Source organism: Drosophila busckii, unplaced genomic scaffold, assembly GCF_011750605.1.
Source record: "Drosophila busckii strain San Diego stock center, stock number 13000-0081.31 unplaced genomic scaffold, ASM1175060v1 chrUn_01, whole genome shotgun sequence".
NCBI classification, from domain to species: Eukaryota; Metazoa; Arthropoda; class Insecta; order Diptera; family Drosophilidae; genus Drosophila; species Drosophila busckii.
In genome coordinates, this window is record NW_022872717.1 from 80,893 (window position 1) to 107,274 (window position 26,382).

Sequence of the window (26,382 nt, forward strand, 5' to 3'; positions counted from 1 at the left end):
TTTTATACTAAATCCCAGTTTCACTTTATATTTATAATATTTAATGGAGACTTGGTCAGTTCTCGCCGCCGCCATTTGTCAGATACTTGGCTATTCCATCTTCATTGAGCAGCCAGATGATTGCTGTTCGCCAGCGCCAACACTCGCTAGTTGGCTATTTCTGTTTAGCATTCTTTGCTTTCTTTGGGATACCTGCGTGTATCCGGCCCGCTTTATTCACATGTCCTTGCACTGGCAGTTGATCATCGAAGTTGTGGCATGTATATTTTTGACCGAGTTCGGGCTCCTGATCGTTTGGTGCCGCTTAGAACGCCTTTTATATGGGCTTACTCACAACTTGCTATACGCTCTTTCTCTCGCCAACTGTGAGCCATGGTCCTTTGAGTACTGTGTGCAAGGCTTAAGTACAACATCAGTGAGTGGAGCGCTGTTCTGGTTTGTGCTCGAGGCTACTGACCTTAACTATAAGGCAAAGATATTAACTTGTCGCTTAAAAGAAAGCTGGCAGCCCGTCTGGAATTTGCTCATCTGCTTCTTCAGGCTTGACTCAAGAGACAGACGTCGGGCACTGAGGACTTGTAATTTATCTCTCGGACGTTTTACACGATGCACAAAACGTCGGTGCACACAATTAGATTGTGAAGAAGACGTAGATGAAGAGGAAGAGGATAACGACTGCCGCGGAGATTGCGACTGGTAATAAATTGTTCTTGAATCGAAAACTATACCACGTATCATGGAAGTGTCCGAAATCACAAGGACTTCAATGACTCTGGCTTAAGTTTTGTACTATTTTGATGTTTCAGAGTTTTAAATAAAAATTAAAGGAATCGACAAACGAAAGCACACACATACGATCTTTTAATGAGGGAGTGTCTGTTTAAATTTTGCACGCAGATTTCTCAGAGCACCAGTTTCAGGGGACGCCAATAAAGAAGAGAATAAACCGTAAACTATATAACGTATGCTCAAAGCAAGCATAAATCAAGGACATGTAACGCACATTCCATCTGCATGCAGTATGTTTACTAAGGAATAGACTTCGCCCAGCATCTCTGCGAGTGTGTCGTATAGCATGGCCACAGATTTGCACCCTGGAATCTAAGCCAGAATAGGGAGAAAATGTGAATGAATGCCTTGTAATTTGTCTGCAGGCAGGTGGTACTATTAATCTTATGTTAGCCTTTAAGCCGACGTTGCCGACCACTCTTCTTATGCTTCTTACTATCCAAATTCCGTACACATTTGGGACCTACTCTACACACACTTTTTGTGTTTACGTTTTGGGATATGTTTGTGTGAACGTGTGCGCTTCCGCTTCAGAATATTATATCATATCTAATGGATTTGTGCTTTGATGGATCAACGGAAGATTCAGTAGATCTATTATTGTGTGTCTTTATGAGGGCTTATTTCAAATTGGTTTGCGATGGACATGTCCTTAAGCTTAATACTTTATTTACATCAAGGTATCAATCTTTATTCAATTAAAATAACTACAAACGGAATTCAAAAGTTTGATACATTGCAAATATTTGTATTAAAAAACAAGCACGTGTTATAGTTGGCCGCAGCCAACGCCTTTACCAAGCGATCACAGCAAACACACGCACGCAACATACACGGTTAACAGCTTATCAGTCACATCTAGTCACAAGCGTAAGCATTGGGATGCACTCCAAAAAGAACGTATAAAATTTAAAATTTCCGAAGATGCCTATCCGATAAGGTTGAATATTTACGTAAGCTTTTGTGCTAATTGGAGCATATCCTGCTGCATCCACATTAATTGAGACTACTAGACCCCGCGGAGACTAGCCCATGATATTCTTCCATAGCTAGGCAATGAACAAGTTAATAAGTTCGAGCTGTAGGCCACAGCTTGTAGCCTAAGTTGAAGTCGCTCAGTAATAAATTCAGAATTGAATTAATATTCAAAGAATCAATATTTATTTTAAAATTGGAAATATTTTCTCACACCACAATTTGTTAAATTTTTAAAGTTAACATTTAAAAGTTTTTAATGCTGTTTCTTGTAGACAATATACACACATAACATATATTGAAATTTATCAACTACAATTTATACTAGTATAAATCCATGTTTACTTTTGACATTACAAGGGTTTCAAATGTATAATCCATTAATACTTAAATTACTTATTAAATTTTTTCTTACGTATATTTACATACATATACATATATCCGAAATGGTCTTTTAGATTTAATAAGAATCAATGTTTTATTCACCTGCCTTTTATTAACCTGTGGTGGGTGATTTATATGTATAGCGCTCACAATTCAAAACATGTACATATATTCGTTCGGAGCTTCTTCTATTTATTTTGAAATGCCTTAACATTACTAAAACCAACATAGCATCAACGATTAATTATGTATGTACATATTTAATCTTTGATGGCATTATTAAAAAAGACATTTTTTCTATTAAACCCTTTGCTGAAGAAAGAAAGTAGACTAATTTATTTTACTTTTCAATTAATATATTATTATCTAACTATTAAACACTGTAACAAAAAAAGAATGCATGTATATTGGTTTACTTATGGGCCTGTATTTCCAACATTGCAATCATTTATATATCTAATTTAAGCTTTTGAATGGTCTGGTAGAGTTAGCACAATAAAATGCACCTAGTACTTGGACTATCATTTTTGAACCTCACCTATTAATTCATTCATTTGAGCGTTAAAAAAAGACAGAAGAATTTGTTTGCATAGTTCGGCATAATTATATTTTTCTGCTGTCAGCATTTTTGTTTAACAGTTTTTAGTTTATTGAAATGGAAATAGTTAATGTGAAGCATAAGCATTTACACTGGCACCAGCCCGAGGTGAGCAGACAGTTTGGGCGCAAAAATGGGAGTGATGCATGGAAAAAAAGTGTGTGAACTTGAGCCAGTGAGCAGCCAATATGATTTACACAATAGTCACCTTAAAGTGACAAGAACAGCTTTGCCGCACGAACAGAGCGGACAATAGGAATGGGATAAGTGAGGGAAGCTATACTAGTCCAACTATCAAATCTTGGCTACAGAGACGATATGTTTGCCTTATGCTCTGTCACTGTGCTGTTGTGCATTGTATGAGAATAGGTTGTCCCAGGCCCAGGTGGACTACAGACATAGACATGCATAAGTAGATATACACTTACATATGTAACATATATATGTAACTTAGTCCATGACAAATATGCACGTGGTGTCTTGCGAAAAAGTGAATTACACGTGAAGGAATCTTAACAGAGGAAAGTAAAGTAAAGTAAGAGCAATTTTTGGAAAAAGATTCACACAAACTTACACAAAGGATGCATAAATACTTCCCAAACAACATTCGATTACATCTAGAATGGAAAGTCCCATTTAATGGTTGCCAATCAATGAGAAGGTCCGAGATAAATGCCTCCTAGGCTGTCGCCGCTGTTATCAGCGTCGACGCTTTCCTGAACGTTCGCTTGCTGGAGGTTGGGTCCATTGGTCCCATTGGTCCTAAAGTCGTAGGCGTCGCTGTTATCCACTTCGGAAAAGCAGCATTCAATGTCACCACACTCATCGGCCGAAGAGTTTACCTTATCGCTTATATCATCTAGCAGCGTAACTTTTGGTGTCTTCAGTTCATCACTACGGGAAACAACTGCTGCGCCAACTGAGATTTTAATGCTGCAGTTGCTGGACTCCCCTTCACTGTCCAAAGACATAGTAGGTTTTATATACTGCATATGCATTTGGTTATGCTGATGCGGAATGGGCTGTTGGATGGGAGCGTGAGTTGCTCGGTAGCTGAGATTTGGCGTCCGTTGACCCATGCTGGCCATGCCCGGCGGCATCTGTGAGTGGGTCATGCTGAGTGTGGGTGGGACATTCAATGCAATGCCTTTTTTATGTATGTGGGCTTGGCTTGCATACAGTTGATGCGTGTCCGAGGCCAAATTGTGTGCGGTCAGCTGCAGAGGATGCTGATCCTTTCGCTCTGCAAAAAAAAACACAGTCGAGCATGTTACCTATCATTGTATACTCTTATGAGCTGTCAGCCAGCAACAGACACTAAAATTCTCAGGAACTCCCATTGAAGCTTTTTGAACAGACGCGAAAGCGGAAATGCCACAGGCAAAACCAGTAGAGACGGAAGCGAAAATGGACGTCAACTGAACGTTGTGATACTGGCCGGAGCTAGTTTCAGCCATCTGTCGGCTGTGCTTCTTAGGTGGAGTGACCTGGCATGGGTGCCACCACACAATAAAGTTTTTGTATGTCAACTGTTTTAAAATTTAATGTTTGTCTCCGTTGCCCGAGCAACGTTTGCCTGTGAATTCCGCTTGTACTTTGGCCTATAAAATGTGAGACGCTATAAAATTATTAGCTTACCCAAAGGGGCCAATAGTTTCGGCTGAAGCGGCAGCAAGAAGTCGTGTCCAGTAGTCGCTGCCCTTGGCTGCAAGCTTTGTACTGTTGGCACACTCAAATAGTCCGCTGAAAGGCAACCAGAAGACTATTTTACTATTGTATTTTGATAAGCTTGAAAACAAAAGCTTGTTAACAATCATAAATTTTTTCTGGTGTATGAAGCGCTTTAACTCCAAGCTGTTAACAGTTTTTATACATTTTGATATTTTTATAAAACAAAAAAATGGAAAAGGGTATTATTTGCTATTTGAATTACGTTAATTTTTTCATTTAAAAATTTTGCTCTTTAGGCAAAAAAAAACTCGATAAGCTGACAATATACGAAAATTCTTTTATACACTTTTCCATTTTTGTATAAAAGGAGTCGATATAGCTATGTCCGTCTGTATGAGTGCGTGTTTCTCCGCTATTATAAGAGCTAGAGCAACCAAATTTGGTAGGTAGGTGCTCCTATATCCAAGACACTACGCTTTTATTTTTTTTTAATTTCCTCCTCCCTCCCCCGAAAATCGAAAAAAACGATAAAAGGCAGTAAGAAAATCTTTAAAAATCTGAAATAAATCACAAAATTGCCTAGCCGTGTGTTTTCGACCGATTGTGAATTTTTACGAACGATCGGGACTAAATAAGTTAGGAATATTCACATGTTAATTTACCAATATAGACAAGCGGGGCACGTGCTGACGCGCCATACAAACGTCGCTGCCGGACGCTACAGCGAAAACGAGCTGTGACGCGTTAGCTGTTTTGTGTGTGTGTGTTTGTGAGTGAATGCATGTGTTTATTGCGATGTTCTAGTCAAAATGTATATAAAAGTTGGTTGCGACCAACTTTAATTTGTCCACTTGATGATTTTTATAATCATTCCCATTTATAAGCCAAGTGAAAAACCTATAATAATTAGGCTTATGAAATAGTTTACCAGAATAATGAGTCCAAAATTCTGATTTATTTTATCGGCTTATACAAAACGTAGGATTTAAAATCTTATCGAATATAGCCAACTGACGTCGCTGCCGACGCGACAGCGAAAACGAGCTGTAACGCGCGTTAGCTGCTTTGTGGCTGTGTTTGTGAGTGAGTGCGTGTGTTTGCTGCGATGCCTTTGTCAAAGTGTATATAAAAATTAGTTGCACCCAACTTAACTGCATGAGAAATGTAATTAATAAGCAGCAAAACTAAATTGATCAGAAAATTCACACAATGTGGACTGAATTGATTTTAAACCATAAAAAACAAGTGTGGCAATTCAATATACATATTCAGCTTTTATTATGGAAATACAGAAAACACATTTTTTTTATAACAGCTAAAGAAATGGAAAATCGTCTCCAGATATTCTACTCGGCAATTATATTACAAGTCTTATCAATAGGACATGCCTTACCAAAAAGTTGTCTAACCTCCAAGCGAAATTTCAACTCAAGGATAAGCGACTACTGCAGAATACGGCAACAGCCACATCTTCTCTGCAATAATGATGGGGTAAGTTGAGTACATAGAATGGTAAACAACGCTTAAAATTCATATTAAAGAACTTTGCAGAGAAATGCGGTAAGAAGCCAAAAGTTGTGAAAATAACAAAAGCTTACAAAAATATCATTGTGAGACAACACAATATTTATCGAAATATTGTAGCCAGTGGCAAGGTCAAAGATTTGCCGACAGCTTCTTTCATGGGAAAAATTAGATGGGACAATGAACTTGGCCTACTTGCCGAGCATTACGCAAAGACGTGCAGTCTGTCACCGCCAGAGAAAAGTTTCGCAATCAGAGACTCTTCGAAGCCTGGCTTTAATTCAGCCTACAACAAATTCAGGAAAAAGATTAACCAAAGAGTAGAGAAAATAATTGTCTCTCAATTAAAAGCTTGGTATAATGAGTATTGGTACACTACGATCGAAAGCATACTTACTGGCAAGGCAATTGGAGGGTATGTTCAGTCTCGTGGTGATACTTTTCTTACTAATAATTTAAAAATCAGTCAGGAAATTGGACATTTTCTACAACTTGTGGTTGGAGTCACTGACCGTGTAGGCTGTGGTATAGTCAGATATACTGTGGGAAATTGGAAATTTCAACTCATGATTTGTATGTACAGTTGCTCCAAGCAAGAGGGAAAGTTCACCTACACAATAGGCAAAGTACCCGGCTCCAAATGTAGATGTGGAACTGATAAAGAATTTAAGAATCTGTGCAGCGAGGCGGAAAAAATACATGGTTGCGCTATACCCACGGGACCAACAGGAGAAAACTCTGAAGAATTTGGAGACAACAGTAATAACAGTTGTGAATCAGATTGTGAAAATGGGTCAACCTCGACTACTACAAAAACTAGAACCAGAACTAAAACGACAAGGAGCACAACTACGAAGCATACAACGCGAACCAGAACTTGGACTAGGACTAGGACTAGAACTAGAACTCGGACTGAAACTTTTACAAAAACAAGAACTAGAACACGAACTCGAACTAGAACAAGAACCAAAACAAATGATATATACGAAGATGATTACGGCTTAGGGCCAACTTTAAGACCTCCCAGCAAACAATGCTGCAGACTTATTATGCTATATTGGTGCTGCAAATATTAAAAACATTGACAAATTCACTGCAACTCTCTGTTTTTGCCATAAATAAGTAGTAGAAGAGGAAAAAAGTAGCGAAAGAAGCCCTCGATTTAATGTATACAACAGATGTGTAAGTAATAAACTAATGAATAACCTGTGAACGCATTAAAGTTGGTCCCAACCAACTATTATATACACTTTGAAATACATACACAGTCACAAAGATATAGACACAAAGCAGCTAACGCGTCACAGCTCGATTTCGCTGTATCGTCGGCAGCGACATTTGTATGGCGCGTCAGCAAGCGCACCCCGATGTCTGTATTTAAAATTGAAATTTAATAAAACCTATGTTATTTATCCAATCGTTATGAATCGATCAAGAATATGTCAATGCGTTTTTGACTCAGTTTGTTTTGCCGATCAAGCACATATATACTTTATGAGGTCTTCCACGTCACCTTCTCCCTGTTACATGCATTTGCACAACTTCTTAATCTCCTTTTCCATTTTCATGTATACAAATAGTAAATGACATTGGACGAGGAGAGCCGTTACAGTCTAGTTCTGTCCATGTATTTTAATTCATTAAGCTTTATGTTTGATAATATAGACTTAGGGATGACACCCATTTTCACTCACCTATTTTTGCGCTGCCAAAAGCATCCTTAAACATAGGAGGTGGCGCCCCCGACACTGTTGTTCCAGGGACAAAGCCAGGAACGGTTGGCGGTGACTGTTTAATAGCATTTGTTCGGCCACGATGTGGTGGCGGTGGTTCTCGCTTACGCCGGGGTTGCTCTACAGGCAAAACACGTCGTCTTTTCTTTGGTAGCTTAGATCGTGCCTGTAGATTGAAAGACGAACCATTAGCTATTTGTCAAGGCTGTAGCTGTTACCTGTTCCCGGGTTACCTGAGTGTGCGAATAGAACATGGAGAAGTTACTAACGATAACAGGTACGGGTAGTGCAATGGTCAGGACACCGGCCAAAGCGCAAAGAGCTCCCACAAACATGCCTGGATAAGTTTTGGGGGCCACATCACCATATCCAACCGTAGTCATAGTCACAATGGCCCACCAGAGTCCCAGAGGTATGCTCTTGAACTGGTTATCTGGGTTGTCCTAAACGAAATAGTTACCGACACAGATAAAGAAAAAAATTTAGATGCAAACAGCTATTGAGATACAATGCGAATGTTGCGGTCGAATCACCTGCAATTTTTCGGCGTAATACGCCAGACTGGCAAAGAAGACAATGCCCAGCACAAGAAAAAAGACCAATAAAGTAAGCTCCTTGGCTGATGCCTTAAACGTGTGAATTAAAATGCGGAGTCCGGGAGAGTGTCTGGTGAGTTTAAATAGTCGCATTATGCGAACTATGGAAAAGGCCTCCAGTAGACCAGTGTATTCACCCATACGCTGCATGACGTCCGTATAGAAGCTTAACGTAGCCGTAAAATCAATGATATTAACCGGAGACTTAATAAACTGCCAGAAGTTGGGTGACACCTATTATTAAACATGGTCAATAAGCTTTATAAAATATTAATAAAAGTATACTCTACTCACGATTAGCCTAATTATGACCTCAATAAAGAACCAGACATTGCAAACCAGTTCCACGTAAAAAAAAGCCTTATGTGGCTGACCATAGGTCTCCACCCACCCGTGCTGCCGGCCCGCTCCATTATTGTCAATCCCACTAGAGCAGCTGGCATTGAGAATTTCTCGTTTGAGGCGCTGCTGCTGCTGATAGCCCTTGATTGTGACAATGGGAGTAGCTTGGGCGGCACTTAAATTACCAATACTGTAGCTTGTGTAGTTCGTGACGCGAAATGTGGGACCAATACTGCCGCTAGGTGGCGTTATACTATGCTGATGATACTGATGCTGTTGTGGCTGATGGTGATGATGTGGTGAAGCCGAGTGAGGTATAGACGGATCCAATAGAGAGCCACCGCCGGTCTCGTAGCTGGTTGGCAGGTCAACGCGAAAACCGGGATGGGTTTTCAGGCAGAATGATATCACAGAAACAAATATAAAGAAAACCGACATACCAGCCACGATCTGTGCAGATAGCAAGTGAGTTTTCCGATCACCCATTGAGAAATACTGTATATCATACCTTAGCGCCCGTTGAGCTTGAGGGCTCATCGAACATGGCCCAAATTTTTGGCTTTAATCGCTGCCAGCAATTAAGCTCGCCATTGCTCAGGGCCTCCTCGAAGCCGAATAGACGCGCTATCTGCTCATCCGTGGGCTTCTCATTTTCAATGTCTAGCTTATCCAAAATGGCCAAAGTGTTCTGGTCAAATGAAGACAAAATTTTCTAAATGTATTACGGCATATCATAAATACTCACTTGAGTGTCGCGATGTATGCTATAGGTCGACCAACAGCAAGGTTCTACTTGATTGGAATCCAGCCCCCAGAATTCCAGTTCCTCCTCAAATAGTGGTCCGCAAACGTCTGTCGGATAGTGCAACTTTCCAGTTCTACAATAAAAGAACAAAAAAAAAAAGTAAATAAATATGAAAGTGCACAAAATAATTGCAATTATAATGCAATGTCTCCATCCAGGTGCTTGAGCGGTAACAAGGAATCTCTGTTGTAGACGCAAGGATGATAAGCGTGATTGTGATGCCTATCAAAAGCAGCAATTACGTCAGCCCTACAACCGACCGGCATAGGAATACCAATAAAACGTGTGTTCTTTTGGCGCACATGTTATGCAACTCTTCTCGAATTTCTGTTTTTACGAAGCTTTTCGGTGTCTCATAATTTGAAATACCGAGAAGTAGGGTTGAATCTGAGAAGCATGGTTTCGCCATAAAAATTTTTATTCCCTTTGGCCTTATAATAAAAGGAAAAGGGTATATAAAAATTGTGAAAGTGTACGCATAGAGCATATATCTTCTTGATCAGAATTACAATCTGAGTCGCTTGCCTTTCCGTCAGTCAGAGCAATTAGATCTCAGTGAACACTTTGGAGCACCTATATCGGAAGCAGATCAAGTTTATTTTTAAAGTCATAGTCTACGCCCAACAAAGAGCCCAAGAGTACAAAAATTCACCTAACCTAATCGAACTACTTTTACAAAATTTTCCCCGGTATACTCTAAGTGATTTGGAACAAATTTTACTTCACATTTGTTTGTTTAATGTGTGAATGTATCTTGTAAGTAATATGCATGGCCGGGATATTATATACAAACTAATATACTAAGCACTGTACACCCATAAAAAACACTTTTTATTATAATTTAATAAGCGAAACAAGCTTTTTGTAATAAATCGCAGTCTTAAAAGACATCCTCATACACTTTTGCTTTTTCGATATAAAAGTACACACTAATGAGTATAGCTTTATCCACTTTCTTTCAGGATATTAAGTAATTAAAATAAAACCATGTGTTATTTTTTAAAGAACGAGAGGGGCACTTACCTGTAGTAGTTGAGAATTTGCGTAAATACTCCAGGATGTCGGTCAAAGAAATACTCGTTGAGAACTGGATCATAGTTAGCCAGTGCTTCGGTAAGACGTGAGAGGCGAGTTGCGGGAATTTTTTTAAGTGTAGCCTTGTAGGTTTCATATCTGCAACATACAATAATACCCATAAATTATTATCACAAAATTTAGCAATACCCACACATGCAATAATAACAATTAATTACTAGAGCACAGTTTAGCGTTGTATGCGGACCCTACACGTCTTGTGCGGCGCAGATATCTGATATTTATGGAAAATCCACTTAACAAATTAGAAAAGCGTATTTACTTAATTAAATGGGAACTCAAATCTTCTATAAATACATTTTCTATATATGACGTACTTATCTTTTGCTGTGAACGGATGTGTTTTTTGTTATCACTGATATATTTAATTGATCTGTGCGCTTAAGTTTGTTCAAACTAGCATACGGTGATATTCACGGTGAAAGAGTGGGATTGGTAAAAGTATTTTATTGTTGAGTTGTTTCAAAACAATTGTTTTCGTGGTTTATTGCTATGTTGTTATTGTTGGTTTGAGCGTCTCTTGTATACGCTCTCATTTGCACACTCTCTATGTTTGTGTGCTTTTTTATTTTTATTTGTCTTTGTTGTTGCATTTTTTGTAATTGCGCTCACACATTAAACTAACTAGCTCTTATCTAACGTACTTTCTTAGTAGTGCGCTTTTATTTGTTGCATTAACTGTTAAAATGATGATTACTTATTTACCCTTTCGCAAAGCATATACCTTTTGTTATCAAATTCGTTTGCTGCAATAAAAATTGCAAATGCCAAAGCGATGCAACTGCTGAGTGCATCGGATGCTGGCTGTGCAATAAATTTATACATGATTAAGGTTTCACGATTAAGGTTAAATATTCGTCTGTTAATAAGACCGGCTTAAAATGGTCATGTGAATCTTGCCGTGAGGCTGTGGCTGACATGTCTAGGTTTATCCGACAGACTAAACTCAATTTCTATGCTTATAGTTAGTTTATAAACGTAGAGACGCCGTTTAAAGCACTTAAAGCTTTAGACGAGCCTCAGCTGGTGACTGATGTAACACCTAAAAAAAAAACTAATGATCTAACATTGGGAAACTGTCCAGTAACACCTGTTACTCCAGTTTGCCCTAGCATAGTTATAAATTATGATGAAGCTTGTCCGTCATCTAAAATTCTTAGAAATATTGATAGTTTCCATACTCCCCGACCAGCTGCTAAGCCCTTTGTAGCAGTTCTTATAAGGAAACAAGTTTTTATTTTTAGGCTTCACCCGTATACTTTGGTTGAAGATGTAACTGCTTACATTCAAGCAAAGATTCCTAACCCCTTAAAAACTGTAGAACAATTTAAATATAAATATTCTAGAGAAATATCTTCATTTAAATTAAATGTGCCACCAGAATTATTCGACACTATTTGTAGTACTTCTTTCTGGCCACAAGATTTGCTTGTTAAAGAGTTTACATTTAAAACTAAAAGGAAATCAACTGTATCACTGCCAAAATTAAATTTTCCTACAGTTAAACCCACTAAACCCAGTAATGATGCAAAAACTAATTACGTTTGTTTTAGCATATCAAAATGTTAGAGGTATTAAGTCTAAATTAGCTAAACTATATATAGATAGTATTTGTTATGATTATAATGTTCTCGCCTTCATTGAAACCTGGAAACCTGGCCTGAAATTTCTTTCACGTAGTGGTGATGGCGTATTAATTGCCGTTGAATCCGACCTTTTATCGGAATTAAATTTTTGCTTATCTAATATTGAGTTTATTGCAGTTTTCCCTTTATATAACATGTTCATATATTCCACCTCTATCGGATGTTTCAATTTATAATGAACATTTATCTAATATACAATTAATATCCTCTAAGCTCTCTGATATAGATTATTTTTGTGTAATGGAAGATTTTAATTTAGCAGATGTATCTTGGTCCACAGTGGATAATTTGGTTGTTCCTACTAGCTCTCATGAGTTTGCAAATAGCATACTTGATCTTTCACTTAATGAAATAAATAATATTCGTAATTGCAACAACCATTTTCTTCATTTAGGTGGATTGGCTTTAATTTGAACAAAGTAAAGTTTCCGCCAAAGTTGCATTGTTCGTTAAATGTTGCTCATTGCCTTCAATCTGAAAGAAATCATATATTATTCCATTACATAAGAATGGCCCTAAAAGACACGTAAACAACTATAGAGGTATTTCAAAATTTTCTGCTTCATCTAAACTATTTGAAAAAATTATTACATCTACATTTCTGTAGTTCAATTCAATATCACCTTACCAGCACGGGTTTGTTAAACAAAAGTCCACCAACACCAATTTACTTGAGTTTTCTTCAAGGGTGTTTAAAGCGTTTCAAAGCAAAATGCAGACTGACATTATGTATACTGACTTTAGTTAAGTATTCGATTCCGTTAATTATCGTCTTCTAATAAATAAATTAACTATGATTGGATTTCCAAAGAATTTTTTAATTAATTTAGTTCTAATTACCTAACTACCTAAAAAGCCGGTTTTGTGACGTCTGAAGTTGCACAGGGTAGTCACCTTGGACCGTTGCTTTTTAACCTATTTATCAATGATCTGTCATTATGAATTCAAACGTTCTAATGTATGCTGATGACGTGAAGCTATGCCTATCGTTTACAGACATGTCATGTAGTACTTTATTTCAGACAGATCTTGACAGCTTTGTCAATTGGTGTAAATACAATTTATTAAAACTTAACTGTTCTAAATGTAAAGTTATTTCCTTCCATAGACACTCGCCACACATCGTCAACTACAACATTGATCAGTTACCTCTCAATAGATTAGCAGAAGTAAATGGCTTAGGTATTCTCCTTGATAGTAATTTAAAGTTTGATAAGCATGTTTCTCTAACTGTCAGTAAGGCAATTCCTGTTATCGGTTTTCTCAAACGATGGGCTAAAGAATTTGACGACCCTTACACAACATTTATTTTATACTTTATACATCTCTTGTTTGTTCGATTCTGGAATATGGCTCTTGTGTTTGGTCTCCACAATACTCAAACCACCAGAAGGGTGTTGAATCTGTTCAAAAAAAAAACTATTTGCTTTTCGAGGCTTTAACTGGGTTCCAGGAGTTGATCTACCATTTTAAACTAAAATACTACTTTTAAATTATCTCCCGGATTATGTTAGGTGTCATTAGTTTAAGTGGATTGACCTAAGGGATGTCGGATCCGGAGTCCCACAGTGTAGCGTACTGAGCCCAGTACTTTACACAGTCTTCACCTCCGACTTACCCATCAGCCAGGATTCAAGGCTACTGGCTGCCACGTACGCCGACGACACTGCCTTTCTGGTTTCTGACACCTCCCCGCAGACTACCTTCCTTCAAGCCCAGCTTGAAAGCACAAACACTTGGCTCAAGAGATGGAATAATATACAAAATTTCCAGAGTAAAGCGCTCAGAGCTATCTCAAATGCTCACCTACTCCACACAAACGAAGTCGTCCACAGCGAGCTCGGAGTCCCCTGGGTCCACCAAGAAGTCACCAGGCTAAGCAGAGCCCATCTGGACCGTCTGGTCAGGCATATAAGCCCTCTTGCCATTAACCAAATGGATAACAGCACCACCAAAAGCATCACCCGCTCGACCTCTCACACCGCAGTGACTGAATACCCTCACTATAATTAAGACTAATCCAGACCTGATTGGGATTTTTAGTTTTGCCCCAATCCTTGCAACGAATGGGTCTGTTTAGCAATCCTAATCTATAAACTTATCAAATTTAAAAAAAAAAACTTAATTTTTAAATACTTTGAAATTTAATTTTAAATATTTTTTGTAATCATTTTCTTTTATCGTCGACTGTTCATAGTTGACATTAAATAAATAAATAAATATTAAGAAATATATACAATAAAGTACGTCCTGACTGGTTGCTGGCGGGTTATACTGATGTGTGACAACTGTACAATAGAACACATGAAAGTTAGAAAGTAATCTACGGTTCTTCACAAAAGCCAATATAAAACAATCCACCGAGAAATTCGGAAAGCTGCACTTTCCACTTAATAACATGCGGGCGCAACCAACTTGCACATACACTTTAACTAGGGCATGTATGAATTCATTAAAAGTTTTATGCCTTCTTTCTATTGCTCCAACCGTTTGATTGTGGTGTGGAGGGTATATAACATTTTTGATTTTTAATTTTTTTTCACAAGTCATCACAAGATTATTGAATTCTTTTATTCTGATTCCATATTATTTCCACCGTATTGATAGTATTGGCACTTTTCTGAACGACAAGCGGCGCTTGCTGGCTGTCTAGTTATTTCATATTATATTGAGTTAATTATTATTCTGATCGTTCTGAAGCTCTCGACATCTATGATTTCCTGAATTAAAAAAGAAAAAACAAAATATTCCAGAAATCCTTTATTATTGGATTGTCAAACCTTTTGGTTTTATTTATTAATTTTTTTATAAAAAAAACTTAATGCATACTAATTTTGGTTTAGGAGTACCTAGTAGCAACACCAAATCGATCAAACCGACGGACTCAATCAACTCTGTTTGTCTTGCTATAGGATTATTATATCAAGCCGATCATCTGCAGTTAATTAAATAATTCATACTAATACTCGTACTAATAGTGGATCGAAATTTAAATTATGCTTGTTACACAAAAAAAAAACACCAGACACTAGGCTCCCACTAATAAGTCAAATTGACAATGACTAGTAGACTTTTAAATTTAAAGCAATGTAAATAAATCAGTCTATCTTTGGCAAACATTAAAAATTTTAATTACATTTTTCTTATAAAAATTTATGTTTTGCTCACTTGGATTCCTGCGTTAATTGGAAAAACCAATGAAGCTTTTTTTTTTATAAATAAACGTTTTGATCTGATAAGTGAATTATCAAGCACCATCGTTCCTTTCCAAATATAGTTTTATTCTTGCTCGAGATCTTTTTGAAATGTTGCGGATTTTGAAAAGTAGCCTTCTTGTACGTGATCAATCAAGAAATAAGGTGGCTGCGGCACTCTTTTCAGAGATGCCCATGCCAGACAGATGTCCCGAAGTTAAATATACAGGTGTAAGTTAATCGCAATCAACCTGATTCATTATATTTAAAAGATCAGAAACTCAAAGCAATATCATACGATCACACTTTAACAACTTTTGGAATTATTACAGTAAGCACTTCCTCATATTTCAGGCATTCATCAATAATGATTGGCACAAAAGTAAGACCGGGGAGACCTTTCCTTCCATTAATCCTACCACCGAGGAAACCATCACCGAGGTGGAGTCCTGTGGCAAGGAGGATATTGATTTCGCAGTAGAATCAGCACGAAGGGCCTTCAAGTAAGTTAATCTGTCTGAATTTAGGAAAGTTTGAATAGATAATTAGAAATCGATATTTCTTAATAATATATCCATTAAAAAGTTTATATTTTAATGGCAAGTAGTAATTATTATTATTTTTATAGATTAGGTTCACCTTGGCGTCGAATGGATGCTTCTGATCGTGGACGGCTGCTATACCGCCTGGCTGACCTTATTGAACGCGAACGCGTCTATTTGGCCGTAAGTACCCCACGTGTTGTGTATTTACTAAATACATCAATAAGATCCTTTAGAGTTTGGAGACTGTTGATAATGGGAAGCCTTACTTTATGTCCTACAATGTCGATGTACCGTTGTCAGTTAAAAACTTGCGTTACTTCGCCGGATGGGCTGACAAGAATCATGGAAAGACGATTCCAATGGACGGTGAATTTTTTACTTATACCCGACACGAGCCTGTTGGTGTGTGTGGTCAAATAATACCATGGAATTTCCCAATGCTAATGATGGCTTGGAAATTGGGACCCGCCTTGGCTACTGGTAACACCGTTGTAATAAAACCCGCGGAGCAAACCCCTTTGACTGCCCTATACGTTGCCCAATTGGTAAAGGAAGCTGGATTTCCTGAAGGTGTTGTTAATGTAGTTCCGGGGTTCGGTCAAACTGGCGCCGTCTTAGCGAACCACACCGATGTTGATAAAGTGGCGTTCACTGGCTCTACAGAAGTGGGAAAACTAATTCAGCAGGCATCTGGAAACACCAATCTCAAACGTGTAACCCTGGAGTTGGGAGGCAAGTCACCAAATATTGTACTTGATGACTGTGACTTGGAATATGCAGTAGAGACTTCCCATTTCGGTCTTTTCTTCAACATGGGTCAGTGTTGCTGCGCCGGCTCCCGTACATTCGTGCAAGACAAAATCTATGATGAGTTCGTAGAGCGTAGTGTTGAGCGTACCAAGAAGCGTACAATTGGTGATCCGTTCGAAACAAAAACGGAGCAGGGGCCCCAAATCAGTGAAGAACATATGGATAAAATTTTGTCCATGATAGAAACTGGTAAAGAGCAAGGAGCTAAGCTTGTGGTTGGTGGTAGCCGACCAGATGGCATTCCGGGCTATTTTGTTCAGCCCACAGTGTTTGCCGATGTTCAAGATGACATGACTATTGCTCGTGAAGAAATTTTTGGTCCAGTTCAGCAGATTATTCGCTTTAAGGATCTCGACGAGGTCATTGAGCGGGCAAACAATTCGGACTACGGCCTAGCCGCTGCTGTCTTTACAAAGGATATTGAAAAGGCTAATTATATTGTTGACCATCTTCGTGCCGGCACGGTGTGGGTTAACACATACAATGTTCTCACTGCCCAGGCACCTTTTGGGGGCTACAAGATGTCTGGCCAGGGTCGGGAGAATGGAGAGTATGCACTGTCCAACTATACAGAGGTGAAGTGTGTTATTGTAAAACTGAAACAGAAGACCTCTTAATAAAATCAATAAGTTTCTTAAGATATTGTGTAACTGGCAATCAGAATCCCACATTTGACAGTGGCGTTGTATTTCAGCATGCTTTTAAATCGATCATATTTCTATATATGGACATTTCCGTATAAAATTGAAAGATTTTTAAAGACTATTTTCGGCTACCTATATTTTGTACTATTTTTGTTTTGAACAGCTGAGGCAAAATTTCAGTCTTACTAATTAGATTTTATTAGAAACTAGTTGGCTTATTCTCGATTATTTTTTGAATGATAACTTTTTAAATTTTCGATCATTTTTGTATCATCGACGACTTTTAAAAGAGTGGATAATTATTAATCTGCCACCACATGAATGATTTTAGTGAAAATTTCGGATTTTGATGTCATGCCGTTCATGAAATATTGAGAGAAAAATAAAGTTTTCCCGGTTTTCCCGGCGCTTTTTTTTAATTATGCCAAATGCATTAAATTTTTTCATAGATTTTGCTTGCCGCTTTTATATACTCTTTGATTATATATTTGCTGAGCAAACACATGTTCGCACTCACACTGCAGATTACGATAGTCTGTAAGGCAAATAAAGATTCAGGATGACCGATGAGGAACGTAGTAAGTTGGCAGGTCAAGCAGGTTAGCAGGCCCATGGTAGGATAATATTATTGTTTCATGGGCAGACGTTGCGTCTGCAAGTTAAGGTACTCTAGCCTTATAGAGAAGATATATACTTTATGGCGTCTGCCACACCTCCTTGTCCCTGTTACATACATTTGCACAATTTCATAATACCCTTTTGCATTTTTTATAAAATTGTCAAAGTGTATAAAAAAGATCGGTGGCTTCATAAATTTGAAAATGCTACTTTTCATTAAATAGCTAGAATTCTCGCTAGCCGCTAGCCGCTAGCTCACCATTCATCCCGCATTCCCCATCTCAAAATCGCCAGATCTGGCGGCCAAATTGCCAAAGCTGGCTGGCACCAACCAGTGCTGCCAACTTAGCCTTTTAGTGGCCAAATCTAGCAGTTTTGAATCGTCCATAGCAGGAGAAATTGTCAGCTAGCAGGTTGCGGAATTCTGGCATTTTTGAAAATTAAAGCAACCTTTTTCAATCTGTCGTTGATGACTAGAAGAAAAAAAATGCACGGACTATGTTTTTTGTGTGTATTTTGTGAAATTTGCGTCTCATAACTAATATTTCTAAGTCGATGACTGTTGAGTTAGCGACTTGTCGCTAGCTGTAATGTTGCTAATCGCGATTTAACGCCCGAATTTATATTACAAAACGACGAGGATTTCTTTATAATAAGTAGATTTATTACTGCCTTCTGCAGGTTTATGTATTCATTTAATTAAATTTACAATGTTTCGAATATGTAAGTGAGATTTACGGCACGGCGGCTTATCGAGGTACAACTATGCAAGACTTGTGTGTCAGTTACAGAGTCGAAATTAGACGTTCAACTTGTTAGTTCGACGATCGAATATAAGTATATAGAGAATTATAGGCTCGGCCTCATAATTCTTAGCGAGCTTTACTAGTGCAGTGCCAAATGCACGCACAAAGAAGAGAGCGCTTGAGCCAAAGTGCGAGCTTACACTAGATCAGCTGTTTGTAGCTGAGAGTCAAATTTATTGGCCTTGCATGACCAAAAAAAAAAAAGGTCGCTGACTTCACTTTTTCATCAATTTTCCAATTTATTCATTATATCTTTTTTCTTTCTCGAAGTCAGCCTTATTTGACCTAGCTTCCGGCCAGAAACAGCCTTTTTCCTGATCAACAGTTGGCAGCACAAAATAAATGTTTGTATGCTTGTATGTATTACCATAAATTATCAATTTAATTGTTTGTGGAAAAAAATCGTATAAAATAATTATTGTGAATTAATTTTTGGTGATAAGATTTTGTGTTGCTCTGGTTCTTATGTTACGAATTTAAGGCTATATAGCTGTTTGTTTCCTTTTAATAGGCATGCAACTAGCTTAATATGAGAAAGCGCTAATGCATGAAAAATTAGTGGTTACATAATTACGTTAAGCAAGATAATTAATAGGTTTTATACTTTTCATTTTTCCCGCAGCTGATTCTAAGAAGTAGACAGATTTGTCCAGAAAAAAGCCAAGCCGGCAGCCCTGGCGGCGAAATCGCTCAGTCGTAAGTCAACTGTTGAGCAATTGGCACGTGTTTATGTTCGCGTTAAAATCTTAAATTGAATTTCTTGCTGTAAATAAAAATAATGCTGCGTATTTTGAAGACAAGCGCCCTATTGCGTGCGCAAACAAAGAATTTCGCGGCGACGGTGACTTATTCGGTGATGCCACAGCCTCAAACAACTCCAGATGTGCTTTATACCGGCGTAAGCAAGAATACATATCATTTCACATACTAGTGATGTATGTATGGATGTACATATGTATGTGCATATTTAAGTAAAGAAGTATATTCTTGTTTACTTACATACATATATTTATGTATGCACATTGATATGACCTTGAAGGGCAACAGATTTGCTGCTAGACAAATTTTTCGTTTCTAAAATGTTGCTGTAGTTTGATAGCCATACAAAAATTATATTTGCGATAGAGGCCAGCAAAGATAAAGCAATTGGCGCAAATATTCGCAATCTCAACTTGGTATTTTATTAAATATACACATACATACATTTGCTTAACTTTGTGTACATTATTATCAAATTACTTTGTTTTTTGTGAAGCATTTAACAAGCATACATAAGTACATATGTATATATATGTTCATACAGTAATTATAGTAAATAAGCTTGTGTGTATAATATTAATGAATACTACAATCATAGTACGTACACAACATGCATATGAATATACATACATACATACATACATATGTATGAACACTTATTAATGTTATGTTCGGTAGAGGCGTTGCCGTTATGTATATAACTACTGTAGAACTCTTTATTGTGCCGGTCTCTACCGCTCTGCTGCTCTCTCTTCGTGTGAGTTCACCTCTTTTTGTATATTGTAGCAGGGTTTGCCGAATTAGTCTTCACGTAAAATGTTGAATTTATGAACACGGCAACAAAAAACTCAAAATTCATAAAAAACAAAAAAAATTTCAGAAAATGCACTCGTCTGACTCAATGTAAATTTGAAATGTGAGTAACTCCTAAATTATTTATTTGAATGCTCTAAAATTTTCAGAATGGTTAGAGCAAATGTTTTTATATTGTGGGTGAAAATTGGATTTGCTGGGAAAATAAAATATAAACTAAAAATTAAATTATTTTCCGTTTCGAAAAATCATCATATATTAAGTTGCAACTACTGTGATATGCGTGGCCATTGCTATAAAACACAAAAGTGTACGGCTTTAGCAAAAATAAAAAAAATATATTTTTTAAAGCTTTTTGTCCAAAGTTGCATTTATTTTTGAATGAACAAATAGTAATATATTAACCCAATTTACAATGGGTTTTACAGCTCCATATGTATGTATAGCGAACCAGGCAGGAAAAATAATCACTGAGTAAGCTAAATCAATGTTTGTACGTACGTAAATATGTATGTAAGTAGCTACGTTGTTTATACTTATGCACATGATGCGGGACTGACCTTCGTTTCATATTAAGTGTCAGTCGAACCCCGATTAATTTCGAATGTACATATATATAAACATTGTCCGCTTATAAGTATAATTATAGATAAGAAACTTTCCGTCATTTATAGGTAAATAAGCAAATAATTCATGATGATATTTTGCAAATTCTAGCATGGGCTAGTCATTGCATTGTGGACGTTACATCTTAAAAATAATACAAATTTTTAATATTCTGAAAAGGGATTGTGTTAAGCTAATTTTAAAGGAAACTTGAACAGCTTTTTCTGGCCACAAATCAAAGCTTAAAAACTTTTTTACAAAACACTTAGGCTACATTTTTGAGACTTTACCATTATAAGCGAGCTTAACAGAACCCAATTCAAAAATTTCCGCCCGTCTTCTGCCAATCGAAAAGAAAAAACTTATTTTTGTTCACTCTCAAAAAAAAATCTGAATAAATCACACATAAGCTTAATCATTTTCTTGACCAATGCCAAAAATCAGAACGGTTGGGTGAATTACTTCGGAGTTATTCACATTACCATCATTCATATTCTTTATGCCATAAACTTTATGGACAGCATGGTGCACTTGCTGACGTGCTATTGAATCGTCTATACCGACGCACCAGGCAGTGTCCCCGCCGATATTAAATGCAAAACCGTCCCATAAATTATATCAAATAAAGTTTTTATGTTTAGTTGGTTTCATGAATATAACTATAGTAGAAATAAAAAAAGACTGGGTGCTTGTGCACAACAAAACAGAATTTTTGATGAGGTTCAAATCATATTACATTAACTTTTTTCTATACATATAGTCGATAAAAAAAAAAAATCCCAAAATTCATGCATCCGAGAAACCGACCAGACCTAACAAAACAAAAAGAATTTGGTAGCATTCTTTTTGTTAGCCTGATATCTGAGCTCTCAAATGAGGAAGTAACTACATATCTGAAATAAAATAGAGCAAAATGTTTAGAAGTTATGCACACTTCTACATTTTTTCACAGTATTGATTACATTTATCGTCCTGATTTAGCTTTTTATTAACAATGAGTGGCACAAGAGTAAGTCGGGAAAAACCTTCACAACTATTAACCCAACTACTGAGCAGACTATCGCCGAAGTGCAATCTGCCGGTAAGGAAGACATCGACATTGCTGTAAATGCAGCCCGTCAAGCATTTAAGTAAGTAGAGAAATCAAAATTTTTATTATTATTTCATCCATAACTTCTAGAATATTGTATTAGATTGGGATCCCCTTGGCGTCGTATGGATGCTTCTGATCGTGGACGTCTTCTTTATCGGCTAGCTGATTTTATTGAACGCGATCAGACCTACTTAGCCGTAAGCTATTTTTTACATAGCAATATTATTTATTAACCTACTTTATAACAGAGTTTGGAAACATTGGATAATGGCAAACCTTACAGCATGTCATATAATGTTGATTTAACTATGGCTATTAAGAATCTGCGCTATTTTGCCGGATGGGCTGACAAGAATCATGGCAAAACCATTCCAATGGATGGGGAATTCTTCACACATACCCGTCATGAGCCCGTTGGCGTGTGTGGTCAAATAATACCCTGGAATTTCCCTATCCTAATGATGGCTTGGAAATTGGGTCCCGCGTTGGCTACTGGCAACACTATTGTGCTAAAACCGGCGGAACAAACTAGCTTAACCGCACTCTACATTGCGCAATTGGTAAAGGAAGCTGGCTTTCCTGAAGGAGTTGTAAATGTAGTGCCAGGATTTGGAGATGCAGGAGCCGCTCTGGCTAATCACACCGATGTCGATAAGGTGGCCTTCACGGGGTCCACTGACGTAGGAAAACTCATTCAGCTAGCCTCTGGGAACAGCAATCTTAAACGTGTAACTCTGGAGCTCGGTGGCAAATCGCCAAACATCGTACTCGCGGATTCTGACTTGGACTATGCGGTTGAGACGTCCCACTTCGGTCTTTTCTTCAATATGGGTCAGTGCTGTTGCGCCGGCTCACGTACTTTTGTAGAGGATAAGATTTACGATCAGTTTGTCGAGCGCAGTGCAGAGCGTGCTAAAAAGCGTACAGTAGGTAACCCCTTTGATCTCAACACTGAGCAGGGTCCTCAGGTCAACGAAGAACAAATGGAGAAAATCTTGGGTCTCATTCAAACTGGTAAGAAGCAGGGAGCAAAATTAGTAGCTGGAGGTAGCCGACCGGAGGGTATGCCAGGTTACTTTGTGCAGCCCACGGTATTTGCCGATGTTAACGATGATATGACCATAGCAAGAGAGGAGATTTTCGGCCCAGTTCAGCAAATCATTCGATTCAAAAAACTTGATGAAGTCATCGAGCGAGCTAACAATTCAGAGTATGGCCTGGCCGCTGCTGTCTTCACAAAGGACATTGACAGGGCCAATTATATTGTGGGAGGTCTACGCGCCGGGACTGTCTGGGTCAACACCTACAATGCGCTTTCCTCACAGGCACCTTTTGGTGGCTACAAGATGTCTGGCCATGGACGAGAAAATGGCGAGTATGCGCTTTCCAATTACACTGAAGTGAAAAGTGTAATTATCAAGGTTCCACAGAAGAACTCCTAAGCTCGCTTGTACACTTTCCACAATGTGTATCTGATATCTTAAAATTCGTATCCTTTTCTTAAACCATTGAACAATTATATAATAAATAAAAACTCCCGATAAATGATTAACTTCGCTCTTTAAGCTTATGTTCAGTATTACCGGTTCAGGTAATTGATTGATAAAAAATCCAACCTTTATTGATTGGCGCATATCCATACAAAATATGAAATCTAAGCGAAAAACTAATGCTATGCTAGCGCATCTGCATCATTGGATATGAGTTCAGAATTAATAAATAAATATGATTCGCTTATATGAATATACGCATATTCATGTTAATATTGATATAATTTTTATGAAATATATTTGGAAATTGCCTAAAATCTAATTAAAGTTCCTTTGCAGACGGTAAATAAACATGGAAGTCGACCATAAATAAATCCATCTATATACTATAGAAGATGATTCAAATTACAAGACGGAATTTTATATTCACAGAATCTTTGTCAATTTAATGTTTAAAATAAGCACAAAATACCTATTTTAGGTAATCTTAACTTAACTTACATTGTGCCCTATTGCCGGAATACACTGTGCCTTGACTTGATTTCACATGCAATCACAGTCAGTCACTCTTCACATCCAATCACGCACACGCAATTGATTTCACTTCACAGCCATAAACTGATTTTTATAGCGATATTTTTCTATTTTCCAGAAACTACCACAAGCTACCATTGGCTTTAAAATAAAAATGGCTTAAATTGTACAAATGACAAGCAATAGAGCAATAGGAAAATAAAAACCAAGTCGAAAGGCTGGGAAGCTGTAAAAAGCGCAGCCGTGCGCAATGAGGCGAATGCACAGAATGAAGTGCATTGGAACGTTGTGGTTTTCAGTTTACTTTCAATTCCCGGTTTAAGTGTAAAGCATAATTGACAATAATTTCAGAAAATATGTGGTGGGCTTGCCCACCACTTATACGGGTGGGATTGATGAAGATTCTTTGCCTTTAATGCTAATGTACTTCGTGTATACTAATTAATTAATTTGTAGTATTTTTATTATATAATAGAAATACCGCAATGTACATTATAACATGTCAAATGGCTAGTATACTAAATTAAGGCTAGTGCTTCTAAATTGAAACTAAGCACTACGCAGTATCATTAGGTGCCAGCAACTCGAGCTTATCATATTTTATATACTCAATTACATTGTTAAAGAAGGATGGAGCTCATTGGGAAAATCGCAGCTAGAACAACCCGACTCCATTGACGCAAAAGGTCAGTTGGACTTGGTTTTTATTGCTTTAGTTTTGAAAATTACAAATATTATTTTATACTTGATACTAATTGCTGATACACTATAACAAAAGCGGTTGAATTTTAATCTCATTTAATTTCATAATTTATTAAATAAATTTGTTTATTATTATGACGAAAAATTATCCGATATTGAAAATAATCCGATAAATCAACTAAAAATTAAATAAACCGAAAATAATTGCAAGTAATTAAATAATTAGTTTATTTTAAAAAAAAAAAGAACTTATAGCTCATATGTGATAACAAACAAATAAATTGATCAAAATTTATGCAAATGTGTTAATGTGGTTTTGTAAGAGAAACATAACATGTCATTCAACAAATACTTTTTTAATGCACACCATGTTACGAGTAAGCGTTTTTATAAATTGCCGAAACTACACCCAAATCGTTTATATTCGAAGTCTAGCCAATGAGATAATGAAACAGCGTATCCAAAACTTAAAAAGATATGACCGTATATACCACTCATTTGTCACTTTATGGTATTTTGTTAATTTTGTCTATTCATTATTTTATCGTAAGTGATACAACTTGGTAAAGAAATAAAATTATACACATATATAAAAACAGCATATCTAAATACGTTTGTATGCGATAGGATTGACAATTCGCAAGGGGAATGTTGCTGTCACGAAGCTCTTCAGATGATGACGTAAGGTGCAAGCGGTGCAACCTACGAGCTTACGTTGCAGCATTGCTTTCCTAGTCGTTCGTGTAAGCGCCACTCTAGCAGGTGGATACGGAAATGGGCACATTTCGGTGCTGATGAAGTATGATGTGGGTATGGGGCGTGTTGCTAAGGTGTGTAAGGCGAAGATCCAATGTCACGTGCTGCTGATGAGTTGCTGCAACGCTCTTGGCTATTAGGTACTGCAAATATTTGCATAGTCAGCCAAACTGCTCGAGACGCTGGAAAATGGCAAGCAACAACATAACACAAAACCAACGAAACGTAAACAAAACAAGCAAACAGTGGCATCTGAAGGTAAAAAGACAAACGCAGATAGACAAGCGACCGCAACATGTTGTCATGCTACTCACGGAAGCTTTTGAGGTTATGTTAATAAGTTCCATGGCATATGTATTTTACTCTCCAGCTACGCATATGAATAACGGGCCCTGTCTATTTCTCTCTAGAAATTCTAGGAAAAAAATAAACCTTTTCTAATTAACTCGCAGAATCGGAACAGCAAAAGCTAAGAATAACGAGTACAAACACATGTTAGTGAGTATGTCTGTACCAGTCATTATTATTTGCTGCATGAGATAGCCGCCCACGACCCCAAGATTCATTTCCAAGCTTCTACATCCTGTTGCTTTTATACATTCACAGACATTGGTTGCTTATATTTTTTCTAGTGAATTGTGCTCAGCTTTACAAATTGTATTTCAACGGTTTTGCGCTTCATTAAAATTGCTGTTAAAATAACACAGGCACAAGCGTAAAGGCTGCTTCTGAACTGTGAAGAGAGAAGCAGCAAAGCGACTTCATCACTAGAAGGCTTTGAAAAGCTGGCGTTATACGCAAGGCTGATACACGTGTGTGGGTGTGTGTGTGTGTGTGTGTATGTATATGTCGCT

General features: G+C 37.4%; 4 protein-coding genes across 9 annotated transcripts in view; 3 read left to right on the forward strand and 1 right to left on the reverse strand.

The window, feature by feature from the left end:
* On the forward strand, window positions 1-841 carry LOC108599226. The gene has a single exon (XM_017986022.1). The coding sequence runs from the start codon at window positions 44-46 to the stop codon at window positions 698-700; it is 657 nt and encodes a 218-aa protein (XP_017841511.1). The 5' UTR covers window positions 1-43; the 3' UTR covers window positions 701-841.
* A 1,331-nt stretch (window positions 842-2,172) lies between these two features.
* Window positions 2,173-26,382, reverse strand: part of LOC108600028 (potassium voltage-gated channel protein Shaw) — a 35,455-nt gene continuing 11,245 nt past the window's right edge. For 3 of the 5 annotated variants that reach the window (XR_001915173.2, XR_004458946.1, XR_001915174.2), the window contains 10 exons: window positions 10,441-10,590; window positions 9,358-9,490; window positions 9,121-9,300; window positions 8,565-9,062; window positions 8,208-8,504; window positions 7,908-8,117; window positions 7,636-7,840; window positions 4,385-4,489; window positions 3,321-3,989; window positions 2,175-3,257 (listed from right to left, as the gene is read on the reverse strand). Coding sequence is in view for 2 of the 5 variants with exons in the window: in XM_017987348.2 (XP_017842837.1) it covers window positions 3,397-3,989; window positions 4,385-4,489; window positions 7,636-7,840; window positions 7,908-8,117; window positions 8,208-8,504; window positions 8,565-9,062; window positions 9,121-9,300; window positions 9,358-9,490; window positions 10,441-10,590 (2,371 nt within the window). In the remaining 3 variants the exon portion in view is untranslated. Of the gene's footprint in view, window positions 3,990-4,384; window positions 4,490-7,635; window positions 7,841-7,907; window positions 8,118-8,207; window positions 8,505-8,564; window positions 9,063-9,120; window positions 9,301-9,357; window positions 9,491-10,440; window positions 10,591-26,382 lie in introns of those variants that run through there. The other 2 variants (XM_017987348.2, XM_017987349.2) reach the window with 2 other exon arrangements.
* On the forward strand, window positions 15,331-17,345 carry LOC108600031 (aldehyde dehydrogenase, mitochondrial). The gene is made up of 4 exons (XM_017987352.2): window positions 15,331-15,583; window positions 15,707-15,855; window positions 15,981-16,077; window positions 16,131-17,345. Exons 1-4 carry the CDS (start codon window positions 15,464-15,466, stop codon window positions 17,322-17,324), a joined length of 1,560 nt encoding a protein of 519 aa, XP_017842841.1. The 5' UTR covers window positions 15,331-15,463; the 3' UTR covers window positions 17,325-17,345.
* Window positions 19,482-23,759, forward strand: LOC108600029 (aldehyde dehydrogenase, mitochondrial). 2 transcript variants are annotated; one of them, XM_017987350.2, is made up of 4 exons: window positions 19,482-19,673; window positions 21,935-22,083; window positions 22,147-22,243; window positions 22,295-23,759. In XM_017987350.2, the coding sequence occupies exons 1-4, from the start codon at window positions 19,554-19,556 to the stop codon at window positions 23,486-23,488; spliced, it is 1,560 nt and encodes a 519-aa protein (XP_017842839.1). In that variant the 5' UTR covers window positions 19,482-19,553; the 3' UTR covers window positions 23,489-23,759. The 2 variants fall into 2 exon arrangements, with proteins under 2 accessions (XP_017842839.1, XP_017842840.1); XM_017987351.2 differs by lacking the exon at window positions 19,482-19,673 and having other exon boundaries at window positions 21,955-22,083; window positions 22,134-22,243.